The sequence below is a fragment of the Oryctolagus cuniculus genome, chromosome 7, assembly GCF_051225735.1.
Source record: "Oryctolagus cuniculus isolate XC-2025 breed Fujian yellow rabbit chromosome 7, ASM5122573v1, whole genome shotgun sequence".
NCBI classification, from domain to species: Eukaryota; Metazoa; Chordata; class Mammalia; order Lagomorpha; family Leporidae; genus Oryctolagus; species Oryctolagus cuniculus.
Genome location: NC_142873.1, coordinates 147,366,137 through 147,380,663, shown reverse-complemented (window position 1 = coordinate 147,380,663; position 14,527 = coordinate 147,366,137). Strand labels below are relative to the sequence as shown.

Sequence of the window (14,527 nt, the reverse complement as noted above, 5' to 3'; positions counted from 1 at the left end):
CATAGACTAAGCAGGCAGAGCATAGAAATATTTCTGAAGGTACTGAGAAGTTTCTTAGGTGTGCTTTGTTACTGCGTCTATCACACTTATGTAAAAGTCATAAAGAAGATTTAACATTGCTATACTTACAGTAATTGAAGTTAGGGTTTTTTTATCCTCCCAATTCATAAATGAGTGAAGAATAGTATTTTTCTCAGTCCCATAGAGTGGTTCAAATGTTGCTCTCCCTCTTCCCATCTCTAAATACTTACTTAGGGTGTATGTGTCCAATTCACTTTTACAAAAACTATATGATTTTTGTGGAATTACATAATCCCAGTATGAACATTGAGGAAAAGATTGTATTCTTGTGCCTTAGCAAAAGGCCCTATACAGAATTAAGCATTTTTAAAGAAGATGCTAGGAGATGGTGCTGTGGTATAGCAGGTAAAGCCGCCGCCTGCAGTGCCAGCATCCCATATGGGCGCTGGTTTGGGTCCTGGCTACTCCACTTCTGCTCCAGCTCTCTGCTATGGCCTGGGAAAGCAGTAGAGGATGGCCCAAGTTCTTGGGCCCCTGCACCCATGTGGGAGACCTGGAGGAGGCTCTTGGCTCCTGGCTTCAGATCAGCTCAGCTCTGGCCATTGCGGCCATCTGAGGAGTGAACCAACAGATGGAAGACCTCTCTCTCTGTTCTGCCTCTCTCTGTAACTGTCTTTCAAATAATAAAATAAATTTTAAAAGAAGAAACAGCAGTAGGTGTGTAGCCTAGTGATTAAAATGCCCACATCTCACATGAGCGTGCCTGGGTTCAGTTCCTGGCTCCAGCTTCCTTCCAGTGCAGACTCTGTAGGTAGTGGCGATAGCTCAAGTAATTGGGTTCTTGCTGCCCATGTGGAGACCTGAACTGAGTTCCTGGCTCCCCACTTTGACCCCGACCCAGCCTCTGTCATGGGCATTTGTGGAGTGAACCAGAAGATAGGAGCTCTCCCTCCTAACTGTGGGAAGTGCAGGCAAAGACAGGAAGCAGCCCTAGCAAGGACTTGCTTTTAGAGAGTAGGACCTTGGGAAGCTACTTGCAATTACGTACTGAAGTTCAAGATGTGACATCTCTAAGGGCCAAAGAATTTCCCTTGTAGGTTTGTTCCCCAAAGGAGTCCTTGCATGTGGCTGGCCTGAGATCTGTATGGGAATGTCCATAGTAGCACTGCGATTGTCGTGGTAAAATGGGAGAAGGGGCAGTGCACATGTTTAAGGCACCAGAAGAGACTCATTGTGGTATGGCCCTGCAACAGAATACTGCATAGCAGTGAAAACAAATGACCTACAGTGGCAAGGAAGACTCGGGACCAAAATCTAAGCCAAACAAGCAAGTCACAGGGGCCGGCATTGCGTCACAGATTAGGCTGCTGCTTACAGCACCGGCATCCTGTATCAAAGTGCTCATTCAAGTCCTGGCTACTCTGCTGCTGACCCAGCTTCTTGCCAGTGTGCCTGGGATGGCAGTGCGAGATATCCCAAGTATTCTGGCCCTTGCCACGCACATGGGAAACCCAGGCTCTTTGCTTCTGCCTGGCTCTTGTGGCCATTTGGGGAGTGAACCAGCAAATGGGAAATTTCCCTCTGTCACTTTGCCTTTCAAATAAATAAATCTTTCTTGAAAAATAGCAGACTATAAAATACATACAATATGGTTGCATATTTAGAGATACAAGTAAGTGTTGTAAAACTATAAAGAAATAAACAGTGCAAAACTTCAGAAATGGTTAATTTGAAGGAGCAAAGGAATGTGATGGAGAGGAGAGAATTCTGGTCCCCTGGGGGCTTCACAGCCACAGTCCCGTTCCTGTTCTGTCAGTGGGCATGTTTTATCTCTGTTTTTAATGACTTACACTTACTTTATGACCCTTGGCTGTATGATACTTCATACAGTTGATTATATTTAAGTGTAACTTGCAGAAGTAAGCCTGTGAACAAGAGGACACCTGTTCTTGCATACCTGTAAGAAAAGTCTGTTGCTTTTTGATGCAGTACCCTGGTCCTTGGGTTTGATGATGTGAATTTCCTTTTGTTAAAGGTTTTTCTTTTCGTTTTTCCCCCATTCTGTCTGCCCTGCTGCTCCTCCATCTGCAGGAGAGATTCGAGGCACTTTTCACCATCTACGATGACCAAGTCACATTTCAGCTGTTCAAAAGCTTTAGAAGAGTCAGGATAAACTTCAGCAAGCCCGAAGCGGCGGCAAGAGCACGAATAGAACTCCACGAGACCGACTTCGGCGGGAGGAAGCTGAAGCTGTACTTTGCACAGGTGCTGCCCGGGACGCCTGCCCTGCACTGGTTTCTCCCCATCCCCACTTCCAGGTCTCTCCTGTTGCTGCCTCTGAGACTCCTGAAAGAGTTCCAGTCAGCGGGGATGTGAACGCGCGTCCCCCGCCTTTACAGGTGTATGTATAGTGTTGGTTATTGGTTAGGCATGTTTGCCCTCCGGACTTTGTTTTGCTGAGACTAAGGGTGAAAGGGTGGCAGCTGTGTGTTGCTGAGGCTCTGGGAGGGTTGAGCCCAACCCCCTCGAGCGTCCTGCGCATGTAAAGTGGCTCTCAAGAGCGAGCGTCCTCGGGAGACTCGGGGACATAGTCTCAAGTCAGTTTCCGTGCTCTTCAGTTCCCACGAAGAACCCCCAGGGGAAAGTGCTGGGCCGAGGATGGCCAGGGGGAGCCCAGGGCTGCAGGAAAAGGCAGAGAGTCCACGGGTTAGCAAGAGTGGGCTCTGCCTGTGCTTCTGATGCTGCAGTGCTGTGGCCTTCGAGAAGCCAGTTTCTTCTTAGAGGAACTGGTGAAGTAAAGGCATCAGAGCTGCACTTAGAAACTAAGTGCCGTCTTTTATTGGCAAAAAAAGTTTTTTCTTGGTTTTAGCTTTCAAATTAGAGAGGCGTTTGTTGCCTTACATTCTAAACGTGTTCGACGTTCCTTGTTGGAGTCTCTTGTGGTTAGACCGCAGAGTAAGATGACGTGGCCCTGTCTCTCCTCCCACTGGGGCTTGCAGTTACCACCTCTCATTCACCTCTGCATCCGTCTGTTTCTTTATTCAGCTCCTGGTCATTGAGCGCTTGGTACGAGTTCAGTGTGAGCACACAAACCCAGTCTTCCCTTCTTGCAGTTCATAGCTATTTTAAGAGATCTGTAAAATTCCTCCAGTAGGATGGAAGACTTACATGGGAATGAAGAAGGGCAGTGCGGCTTGCAGGCTGGTTTTGAGACTCTCTTCCGGCAGGTGCAGGTGTCCGGTGAAGCGCGGCACAAGTCGTACTTGCTGCCGCCCCAGCCTGCCAAGCAGTTTCTCATCTCCCCGCCAGCGTCGCCCCCAGTGGGCTGGAAGCAGAGTGAGGATGCAGTGCCTGTTATAAATTACGATCTACTCTGCGCTGTTTCCAAGCTGGGGCCAGGTAACACACTTCTGTTTCCTGTTTTAGTCCCAAGAAACTCGTATTGAAGACTGAGCCTGTTCTAGCCAGCCAGGGCCTCATGACCCAAGGATGAGGTCACACAAGCCTGGCTTTGCCTCCGCGCTGGGGCGTGTGCCAGCTGCGTGGCCCTCGGCGAGCTGCTCGGCCTCCGTTTCCCGAGCTCACCTTCATCTCTGCAGCAGGGATCGTCATGGTCTCTCCTGTTTACTGGGGTTGTAAGGATGAGTGCTGAGTGCCTGGACTCGGTGCACGCCACTGCAGTCCTCACTGCTCCGAGTTCTCCCGGGCCCTAACCGGCAGGCCGTGCGCCTTCGTTGCCTTCTTCCCCCGCCCCATCGAGTCCCAGACAGACCACAGCTACTTTGAGTCCTGCAGGGAACTGCTGGTGGTTTCCCGTCATCCTCTCCTGGTTTTTGTCTTTACTTTTATTTTCCATGGCTGCTTCCCCTCTGCCCCTCTGATCCCTGTAAATACTGTAGGAAGCTGATGCCACGCTGGTGCCTCCTACAGGGGCCCAACAGCATTGAGAGGGGAAGTGTCAGAGCTGCATCTCAGATGCACAGGGTCCTCTGCTGAGATCCCCCTGATGCCTGGATCCTTCCAGGTGTCTCCCAAAGGAAAGCTGACCAGAATGAAGTTAAGCAGATTCAGCTGTGTGCTTCAAGGACCTGTGACTGCCATTCACGTTTTAATTCCCTGGACCTCGGTACTGAAAATGGAAAATTTTACAAGAACCTTAAAGCACTGAGTCACAAATAACAAAGGATAAAGTACTTTGTCATAGCATTTAAAAATTTTAAAAGACATAATCAGCAGTTAAAAATGAGCAGAATAAGAGGTTTCCAAGAGAAAACGGGTCTTGTTGCTGGAAGGGAGGCTTTGGTCACAACACTCATTTTGTTTCCCCCACAGGAGAGAAGTATGAACTGCACGCGGGAACCGAGTCGACACCCAGTGTGGTGGTTCACGTCTGTGAAAGTGAAACTGAGGAGGAAGAGGAGACAAAAAACCCCAAGCAGAAAATCACCCAGACCAGGCGCCCTGAGCCTCCAACCACGGCACTGAACGAGCCCCTGACCTTCGATTGCGCGCTGTGAGGTCCGTGGTGTGGGAGGCAGCTGCCCTCCCGGGCCGCACTCATGGGGACCCGGCCTTCCGCTGATGGCCTAGGTAGGGCAGTGGAGAACCAGACGCAGCCACGGTGGTGTAGGGCAGCAGCTGGTTCACCTGCTCACGGTGGTGAGGGTGTTCTCAGTGGCGCTATGCAGAAAAGCATTGCCGTCCGCCCGGAAGTGGTGAGTGATGGCAGGTTAGGAGAATGCCCCTCCCCACTCGCCCTCATCCCTAGAGCTGGGATACGAAAGACGGGCACGGCGTCATCCAGTGCAGTACCGTCTTTATGAACTTCAAAACTCTTGAAATTTTAATAACCTAGTGTGGGTATTTTTGTATACCAGCTCCTAGCTAATATATTGAGCAAAAAGTAATTGTTTGGTATTCATGAGATTTTCTTCATGGAAAAAAACCTGAAATGCAAAATTATCTGTAGAAATCCTTTTTCTCAAGAAATTTCTCCAGTAGCTTTGGGAAGAAATGCCAAATCCACTCAGATGGTGAGAACCAAGTGGCCCTCGAGCCCATGGTGTACAGGCCACTGTTCCTTATGAGTTGTTCCACCTGAGCTTGGCTGCCCCAAAAGAGCCGCCACTTGGCACGTGGGCCGGCCCCCAGCAGACGAGGCCGCTGTGGTTTCAGACGGCTGCCGCACCCGCCACGCGTGTCTGTGTCTGGCCTGTAGCACACCGCGCTGTCTTCACTCAGCAGCTTCCTGCCCTGTGGCTTTCCCCAGTGTCGTGTTAACCACGGGTCTGTGTGTTTGTTTCTGTTCTGTACGTACATTTCTGTGTGTTATCTGTAGATTTTCAGTGAGAAAAGGTAGTAAGATTATCTGAAGACCATGTATAAATTACCCACTGAAACATCTTCCAGCTTGCTTTGGAAGGAAAGTCACGGGTACTGTTCTTCTGTGGATCGGGAAAGGGAAGAGAGCACTTACTCACACTTCCCTTAGTGATGGCATTTGTCACTCGGGCTTCTTTACCATGGGCATTTCTCCTAAAATACAGCTGGCTCTCACTTATGTGGCAGAATTGACCCTTATAATGTTGACGCAGCATCCTTTTAACTTTTGTGGTCTCTTCAGGCTTTGGAGAGCCTTCTGTCGAAATGGCTGGTCTGTGGGGCAGGTGTCCACGGTGACCCAGTGTTGCTGCCATCACAGAGAAAATGCAGAAGTTCCAGCCTGGTATCTTTATATATTTTGATAACATGTTGCTGTGGTTTAGTTCTTCTCAGAGTAGAATTTATTGCTGAAGGCATTACATTATATACACATAATACAGTTTTCAGTATTTTCCTTGCCCTCTGATACTCTGAGGTAAGAACTCTTTATTGGTATAGGTCCACCACTGCTAAACTTCAATGTAAATTCAGCTAGAATTTGTAATTCCATACAAAATTAATATATTGAAATCGGACCATTTGTCAGTTTAACTGGTGGCCACTTAATAAATTTATTTTGCAGTCCTGAGCTCAGCATTTTGCTCATTTTTGATTGCAGGGTGGTCCCTGTCTTCCAGGAGATATATGCATTTTCACCACTTGGGACATTTAAAATTTCTTCTTAGGTGATATTATTCATTACTATTTTCTAAGTGTTCAAAACCCATGCTTCATTTGGGTTGGCTTTCACTCTGCCTGCTGATTAAAGAATATTCTGTCCCTTGGAAGATATCTGTCTCTGCGCCTCTCACACTGCCTTTCAAATAAATAAGTGAGTAGAATAAATCTTTTTTAAAAGTTTTACATGTTAGGGATAGAATACTCTTTTTTTTAAACTGAAGCAGTTCAAAGTACCTAATGTTTTTCTGTTCTTTTTTGAGAGTATTGAATGAATCAAAAGTTTAAAACAAAATTTAATATATATTAAAGAGAGTGTGTCATATAAACTCTTCTGAGTGGGGAACATTAATGTTTCCTTTCTTGCTAGTATATTTCTAGAAGGTGAATTCTAAAAGAAAAACAATTAAATGCCAGTCAACTCCTTCAGTGTTGTGAAATCAGCCAGGATCAACACTCATTGTGGTCTCTGTACTTCTGTGGCTGTTTCTTACCCAATGTATGCAACCATTGTGCAGGAGATGAGCCTCATGGGTTTTTTTTTTAAGTTACTTTAATTTTTTTTTTAAGATTTATTTATTTACTTGAAAGAATTACAGAGAGGCAAAGGCACAGAGAGAGAGAGAGAGAGAGAGTCTTCTGTCTGCTGGTTCACTCCCCAGATGGCCACAACAGCCAGAGTTGAGCCAGTCTGAAGCCAGGAGCTTCTTCTGGGTCTCCCATGTGGGCACATGGGTGTAGGGGCCCAGGACTGCTTTCCCAGGCCATAGCAGAGAGCTAGATCAGAAGTGGAGCAGCTGGGACTGCAGGCGACTTTACCTGCTATGCCACAGCACGGCCCCAAGTTGTTTTAATGTTTATCTCCATTTTTTTCTTTGAAATTTAGTTCCTAGATTTAACTGACAAATACAAGAGTACTTAAAAAATTTAATGGAAAATAGAATTAAAAGATATTTGATGCAAAAAAATTTGAAATCTATATATAGATGTCTTCAGAGTTCGTGGAAAATGCATATTATGAAAAACTATGAATTTCAGAAAAGTTTTGCACCAAAATAAAATACTGTTTTAATTCCATGAACTCTTTGAAGTACGCTTTTAGCTCCATTTTCTTTAGAAATGATAACCTCTTCATGGGAGTTAAATTATGTAGAAAACTGTGAGGAAAGATAATGGTGATGGAAGACAATGACTTTGTGAGAGAAAAGGTCAGGAATGAAGGGTTGAGGAACTGGACGCTTAACAGGGATTGGCCGCAGAATCTGTGATGTGCTCCCTGGTGACACTGGTGGCAAACCCGCCTGAAAAGGGTGCTGGTGAGCATGTCCTGGGCTCAAGGTGCTGGGAGGCAGAAACGGGCAAGAACAGTTCCCTCGCCGTGGGAGCTTGAGGACCCACAGAGCTGATTTCACACACAAAACCCCGGCAGCGGTTCAGAGCCAAGTCAAAATGCAAGTTGAAGTTCAGTGTGCAGGTTTGAACAGAACGCTGCAGGTGTTTATAAACTGTTGGAATTGAAGAGACACCAGAGGGTTTCCGCCTTTTAAAACGGTCATCACTCTTAGGTGGGATTTGATTCTCCTGGAATCTGAGGCGGCTGAGATGCCTGCAGAGGTCACAGCGCATGATGTTGCACTCGTCCAGGAGTTACAGGGCGGGCTGAGGGGGCGGCAGTGGGACCTGCCGAGGCTGCCCAGCGGCAAGAGTTGGCTGTCTCGACCCCTGCACAGGAGCTGCTGTTTTTTTTCTCGTGTTGGCCTCTGAAGGAGGTGATGAATTCTAATCCCTGGCATCAGGGAAACAAAGATGAGCCTGGGGATTGTTTTCTCCTGAGGATGACCAAGACACCAGTGAGAACATCCTGTCTGGTGACGGTGTTGACTTAGTGATTTTCTTAATGAAGCTGATATTCCCTGTTTTCTGTTATCACTGAACTGTTGGGGCCACAATCTGCTTACATAATGTTATCTTGGTAGCCAGCAATTGGTTGCCATTTTAATATAGACTTTTCTAGATTTCCATACTAGTGAAATTAAAATGTAATCGCACTTAAGAGGTGACTCTGATGAAGCAGAATGAGATCTGTGGGACTCAGAAATAAAGACTTGTGGAGAAAGGACACCGTCGTGCAGTATAAAAGTGAGCTCTGTTCAGGATTAAAGACTGATGCGTACTGGCCGGCGCCGTGGCTCAAAAGGCTAATCCTCCGCCTTGCGGCGCCGGCACACCAGGTTCTAGTCCCGGTCGGGGCGCTGGATTCTGTCCCGGTTGCCCCTCTTCCAGGCCAGCTCTCTGCTGTGGCCAGGGAGTGCGGTGGAGGATGGCCCAAGTACTTGGGCCCTGCACCCCATGGGAGACCAGGAGAAGCACCTGGCTCCTGCCTTCGGATCAGTGCAGTGCACCTGCCACAGCGCACCAGCCGGGGCGGCCATTGGAGGGTGAACCAACGGCAAAAGGAAGATCTTTCTCTCTGTCTCTCTCTCACTCGCTCGCTCTCTCTCACTCTCACTCTCACTGTCCACTCTGCCTGTCAAAAAAAAAAAAAGACTGATGCGTTGTATTTAAAATCTCAAACATAATTAAGCAATGGTACCAAATTTTGTAACATGCCAGGCTCAGTGTCCACTGGGTTTCGCTTACCCATAGTTGTGGACCTCACATCTACCATGCAAGGTGACCTCGGTCCGCCTTTCTTCCTCGCCTGCCCTCCGTTCCTGCACAGTTGCATTTACATGTTTCTGGACTGAAGACCAGTTACTGAAAATCTGTATGACAAATAGAGGAACAGAAGCCCTGGGAAACAGTTACCCCTAGCTGGGGAGGTACAGTCCATGTTATGGAAACTCATCTTTGACAAAGTTAAAGAAGTTTAAAGAATGAGATTTACCAACAATTTGACAAATATTCACTTGATTTTTAAGCTGCGGTTGGAGCATAGGTCAGTGAGAACATCTTTGTCATGGTGCCACTGTTTTCTTGAATCACAAAACAAGGGAAAATGTTAATAATATGGAGAGTGTTATCACCAAATGACGAGCTATGAGGCAGCTGAAAGCAGCATCTGCTAATAAGTTCACTAACCAAAAAGATTGTGAAAATCATTGTGTTCAGAGTGCTCTCTAGCCGAGGTTAAGAACTAACCTTGGCTAAGTCAGGCACTGCATGTCTAACTTTACTAGTCTGTGGTAGTGTGTTGATTGTCAGCATTAAATTAGATTCATAGTCTGCCTTGCAAACCTACATTTCCTTTTGAAACAGTTACAGCCCAGGCCGGTGCCGTGGCTCAATAGGCTAATCCTCTGCCTGTGGCGCTGGCACACCAGGTTCTAGTCCCGGTCGGGGCGCCAGATTCTGTCCCGGTTGCCCCTCATTCTGTCCTGGTTGCCCCTCTTCCAGGCCAGCTCTCTGCTGTGGCCTGGGAAGGCAGTGGAGGATGGCCCAAGTACTTGGGCCCTGCACCCCATGGGAGACCAGGAGAAGCTCCTGGCTTCAGATCAGCATAGTGCACTGGCCACGGCGGCCATTGGAGGGTGAACCAACGGCAAAGGAAGACCTTTCTCTCTGACTCTCTCTCTCACTGTCCACTCTGCCTGTCAAAAAAAAAAAAAAAAAAAAAAAAGAGAGTTACAGCCTGCAGACTCTTGGAACCACTGCCAATCCCTGAATATGGATGATTTCAATCTATCTATGCAGATAATGTGTGTCTATCTACGTTGTTCCCACTGTGGGCCCCAATCTCCCTGACTCGGACTGGGTGCTGAGGAGAGCGAAGGGTGGCAATCCTGGTCACACGCAGTATCCCTCCTCCTGCTCCTCAGCCCCAAGTGAGTTGACCCACGCTTCTGCTGTGCTCTGCACACCCCTCAAGTTGAAGAAAACTCTCAGCCATTTCACTTTGAACTCAGAAGTTGAATTGATTGTTACCAGAACATATGTGTGATTTTGTGTTATATTTGGGGGCACTTTACCAGTCTGGTACTGTAAACCATGGTGAATATTCATTGGACTTCAGTCACTTACGTACTTGTGTTTCCTACTCCGGGTGTCCCAAGTGGCCGAGTTTGTAGTATGTTCATTGTCAAGTTTAACCTTCTGTGTTGTGAGGACCTTTAAGCATTCCTCGTCCTATCAAAGTGACAAAAGCAGAAAGTAATTTTTTTGGAAGCTTTGTGATTACTTGTAACAACTTTGGTTTTTAAAACTAATAAAGTTAGTTTTTATAATCAGTCCATTGAATTGAATTATTTATAGTTATTTTCAATGTATATTACTTGCATTTGGGTAGTAATTTAAAAAAGTAAAATTCCCTTTTTAATAAAAATTTTTATTTTCATCTTGAAAGGCAGAGAAAGAGAAATCATCCATCTGCTGGTTCATTCTCCAAATGCCTACAACATTTGGGACTAGACCAGGTAAAGCCAAGAACCTAGAACTCCATCTGGGTCTCCCACACGGTGGCAGGAACCCAGTTACTGGGCTGTCATCCACTACCTCCTAGGGTGCTTTAGTGGGAAGCCAGATTGTAAGCAGAGCAGACAAGACTCACCCCGGCACTCCAGTGTGGGATGTAGGCATCCTGAGTGCTGGCTTAGCCCACGTGCCACAGCGCCTGTCCCTGATGGCTGTCCCTCTAACAAGAGCCCTGTTGAACCTCTGTGCCAGAGCTGAAGGTGGTGAGTCTCAGCCAGCTCTGTAAAGAACCCACTACAGTTTCAGTTCTTCAACAAGAAAAGTTTTTACCTTGGTGTCCTCCTCAGTTAAAAATGATTTATTCCTGGTAAAGCTGTTTTCTGTCTTGGTTTAAAAAAAAGGGGGGGGGGAACCCTCCAAATCAAAATATCACAACTGGCTGGGTCCCAGTTCTTGTCCCTGACTTGAGAAAGAATGCAAGAGTGAGATGTCGGTAAGGGTTGGCAGAGAAGCAAGATTTGGTTGCATGGGAAGCAAGAGTACTTGACTCGGAGCTGCATCAGGTTCAGGTCCATGCCTTTATAGGGGTGGGGGCTTAATTGAATATTCATAAGGGATGGAGTTTGAGGCCAGACTTGAGTGCTGCCCATTTCCTTGCCTTCATTGGAAATCTCTTGAAGTGTCATGGCATCAGGTGCATGATGGGAGTAGGAGTGTCAGTCATGGTCGTTTCATTACAGTAACCTTACAGTTATCTAGAGGACACCATGGGAACGCAGCCAGCAGCCATGCTGGCTGTTTTTGGCCCATGTCAAGTCTAAGCAGTTTTGCTGAAGCTGCAGTTTTCCGCTGTACAGAGTGGGGTGGCTTGGGTGGTGCAGGCGGGGCTGCAGGGAGGGGCTCCTCCTTGCCAGCTCTCTCCTTAGCTGCATCATATTTTGCCCCTCGGGTTTCATCTCTTAATCTTCAGGGAAGCTGAGACAGGAAGATCCGACTTCTGTAACTTCATGCTGGGTCAAGCGTCGTCCCTGCCTGAGCAGGGAGCAGGAGTCCCCGTGCAGCTGATCTGGAGGCTCCAGCGGAGGAGCTGAGCTTTGTCCCGTCACCGGCAGTGCCCGGAATCCCTGTGTGACCATCATTCCGACATGAAACTCGAAGTCTGGGAGAGAAAAATGTAACAGTGAGATTGAGTGTGCATGGGCCAGCAAGGAGCAAGAGTAAGAACCATGTCAGAAAGGAGAGTGCCTTTTGCTGCTTCCCTTACCGAAATCACGGGCCCACTTGTCCTGATCGTAAATCCTTGCGGTAGCTTTCCCCACATGGGCCCCTTGTGTTGTTCCTGTTAGGTGCAGCACGTTTATTAATACTGCAAATAATTATTACTATTACTACTATTAATAAATAGTATGAATAATTATTAATAAACTGCGGGTTTATTAATACGGCACGTACTCTGGCCTGTTCTGCCGGTAGGCACCCCAGGGCTCATGGTTGTCCATGAGCACTGCAGCTAGGGAATCTGAAGACTCCCATAGGTGTTCTAGGGTTTGGCCAGCCAGGTTGCCCAGGGCAGCGGGCAGATTTCTGAAAGTGACCTCATGGTGTAGAGTAAGATTTCTCTTCTTACTGTGGTGGGAAAGTTTATCAGGAGGGTGTCCTGCCAATGGCAGTTTCCCGAGAAGGAGATTCCCGAGTAAGAATGGGGGGTGTCCGTCTCCTAGCTGAGGCCGCAGCCCAAGAGCCTACCACGGACTACCGGGGCTCTCAGGGTCAGAGGATGACGGGGTTTATTTGTCGTCGGTAGCAGAGGCTTCCTGTGTGGAAACCAAACACCTCACAAAGTATGCAATGGCACACTCATCCCCAAGGAGTGCAACGCCGGAGGTGCAGACAGCAACGCACAAAGTCCCTGGCCGGAAGGTGACAGAAACAGAGACCCCGGGGGCACTGCACGGCCGGGGCTCGAACTCCATACTGCTGCCTGCGTCCCAGGTTCGTCCTACCCCTTCACACTGTGTTCAGCTAAAACTTTTGTTTCTCCAGGAAAAAAAGAAAACGCGTGGCGATTCAGAGCTTTCGAGTGGTCTCGAGTAAAGCTACGGTGCGCCCGCGCCCGCGCCCGCGCCCACGCCCACGCCCACGCCGTTGGACCCCGATCCTCTGCGGGGCCGCCCCCAGGGGGCGCTGTGCCTCCCGCCGCGCTGCCGTCACTTCCGGTGCGGGCGCGCTCTTCTGCGGGGCCGCCCCCAGGGGGCGCTGTGCCTCCCACCGCGCTGCCGTCACTTCCGGTACGGGCGCGCTCTTCTGCGGGGCCGCCCCCAGGGGGCGCTGCGCCTCCCGCCGCGCTGCCGTCACTTCCCGTGCGGGCGCGCTCACGGCCTGTCCACTGCGAGCCAGGAACCCGCGGAGGTAACCTGAGGAGAAAGCGATTTTTAAAATGCGGGATAAAAAGTGTAGGAAGAAAGATTTCAGTGGTTGAGAATGGTAGGCCGGCTGAAACGCCACGCTGAGCGGTGTGTGGAGCGCCGGGCGCCCCGAGAGCGGCGTGGGGTAGTGGCGTAAGCGGGGACACGCCCCTGCCTTCGGGGAGCACCCTGGGGCGGGCTTGGAGGGTGCCAGCACAGCCGAGGGTGCCCGCCTGGAGCCCCCGCTGCGCTCCTGCTCCAGATTCCTGCGGATGCGCGCGCTGCGGGCGACAGGGGGTGGCGGCTCCAGTGCCATGCTCCTGGGGGACCCGGATGGAGCTCCTGCGCCCGGCGTCAGCCTGGCCGGTGCTGGCCTCTGGGGGATACACCGGGATGACAGGACTTTGCCGATCTCTATCTCTGCCGGTTAAGTAAAGTAAGTCTTTCTTAAAGCTTTTATTTATTTATTTGAGAGGCAAAGTTACAGAGTGAGAGAGGCCTTCCGTCCGCTGGTTCACTCCCCAATTGGCCGCAACTGCTGGAGCTGGGCCAAGCTGAAGCCAGGAGCTTAGTCCAGGTCTTCCACACCAAAGCAGGGGCCCAAGCACTTGGGCCATCCTCCACTGCCCTCCCGGGCCACAGCAGAGAGCTGGCCTGGAAGGGGAGCAACCGGGACTAGAACCCGGCGCCCCGACCGGGACTAGAACCCGGGGTGCCGGCGCCGGAGGTGGAGGATTAGCCTAGTGAGCCACGGCACCGGCCAGTAATTTATTTTTGGAAGTGCTGGAATCTAGAAGAAAAGGTGGAAATTCTGCAAAGGTAGGAACGTCCTCAATTCTTGCCAAGCTCCTTCACCTGTTCTGAGACACAGACGATACAGGTGACTTGTCGGTTGCCTGGGAAAGGTTTGTAGCCTGAAATGTCTGTGTCCGTTGGGCCGGGTCAGTCTGCAGTGCACATCCTGGGGCAGGCGCTTGGCACAGCGTTGACTGCCACTCGGGGCGCCCACAGCCCGTGTTGGAGTGCCTGGGCCTGAGCCCCGACTCCGCGCCCCATTGCAGCGTGCTGCTAACGTGCACCCTGGGATGCAGCCGGTGGTGGCTCCCGTGGTCGGGTCTCTGCCACCCACCTGGGAGACTTGGATGGAGTTCCTGGCTCCTGGCTTCAGCCTGGCCCAGCCCTGGCAGTTACAGATACGCGGAGAGTGAATGAGCAGCTGGAAGGTCTCTCCATCTGTCTCTCTGCCTCTGAATGAACAAATACATTGGGGTGGCATTGTGGCACGGTGAATTAGTCTGTCGCTCAGGACATCTGCGTCCCATGTCAGCACCCGTTCAAGGCCTGGATGCTTTGCTCCCTATCCGGCTCCCTGCTAATGCACCCAGGAAGGCAGCAGCAGATGGCCCAACTATGTGGGCCACTGCCACCCACAGCAGAGACCCGGATGGAGTTCCTGGCTCTTGGCTTTGACCTGGCCCAGCCCTAGCTGTTGCAACCATATAGAAAGTGAACCAACAAATGGGAGCTCGCTCTCTTTTTCCACTCTCTGCCACTCTTCAAATAAATAAATCCTTTAAAAATTGTTTTTAAAA

At 49.5% G+C, this 14,527-nt stretch overlaps 1 protein-coding gene across 3 annotated transcripts in view; it reads left to right on the top strand.

The window, feature by feature from the left end:
* The window catches only part of RCAN3 (regulator of calcineurin 3), a 32,480-nt gene extending 22,134 nt beyond the window's left edge, over positions 1-10,346 (top strand). Inside the window, exons 3-5 of one of the 3 annotated variants that reach the window (XM_051856680.3) lie at positions 2,113-2,286; positions 3,249-3,420; positions 4,354-10,346. In XM_051856680.3, coding sequence (XP_051712640.1) covers positions 2,113-2,286; positions 3,249-3,420; positions 4,354-4,538 — 531 coding nt within the window. In that variant the 3' untranslated portion in view covers positions 4,539-10,346. The remainder of the gene's footprint in view (positions 1-2,112; positions 2,287-3,248; positions 3,421-4,353) is intronic. The other 2 variants (XM_051856681.3, XM_051856682.3) reach the window with 2 other exon arrangements.
* Positions 10,347-14,527: the final 4,181 nt, after the last annotated feature.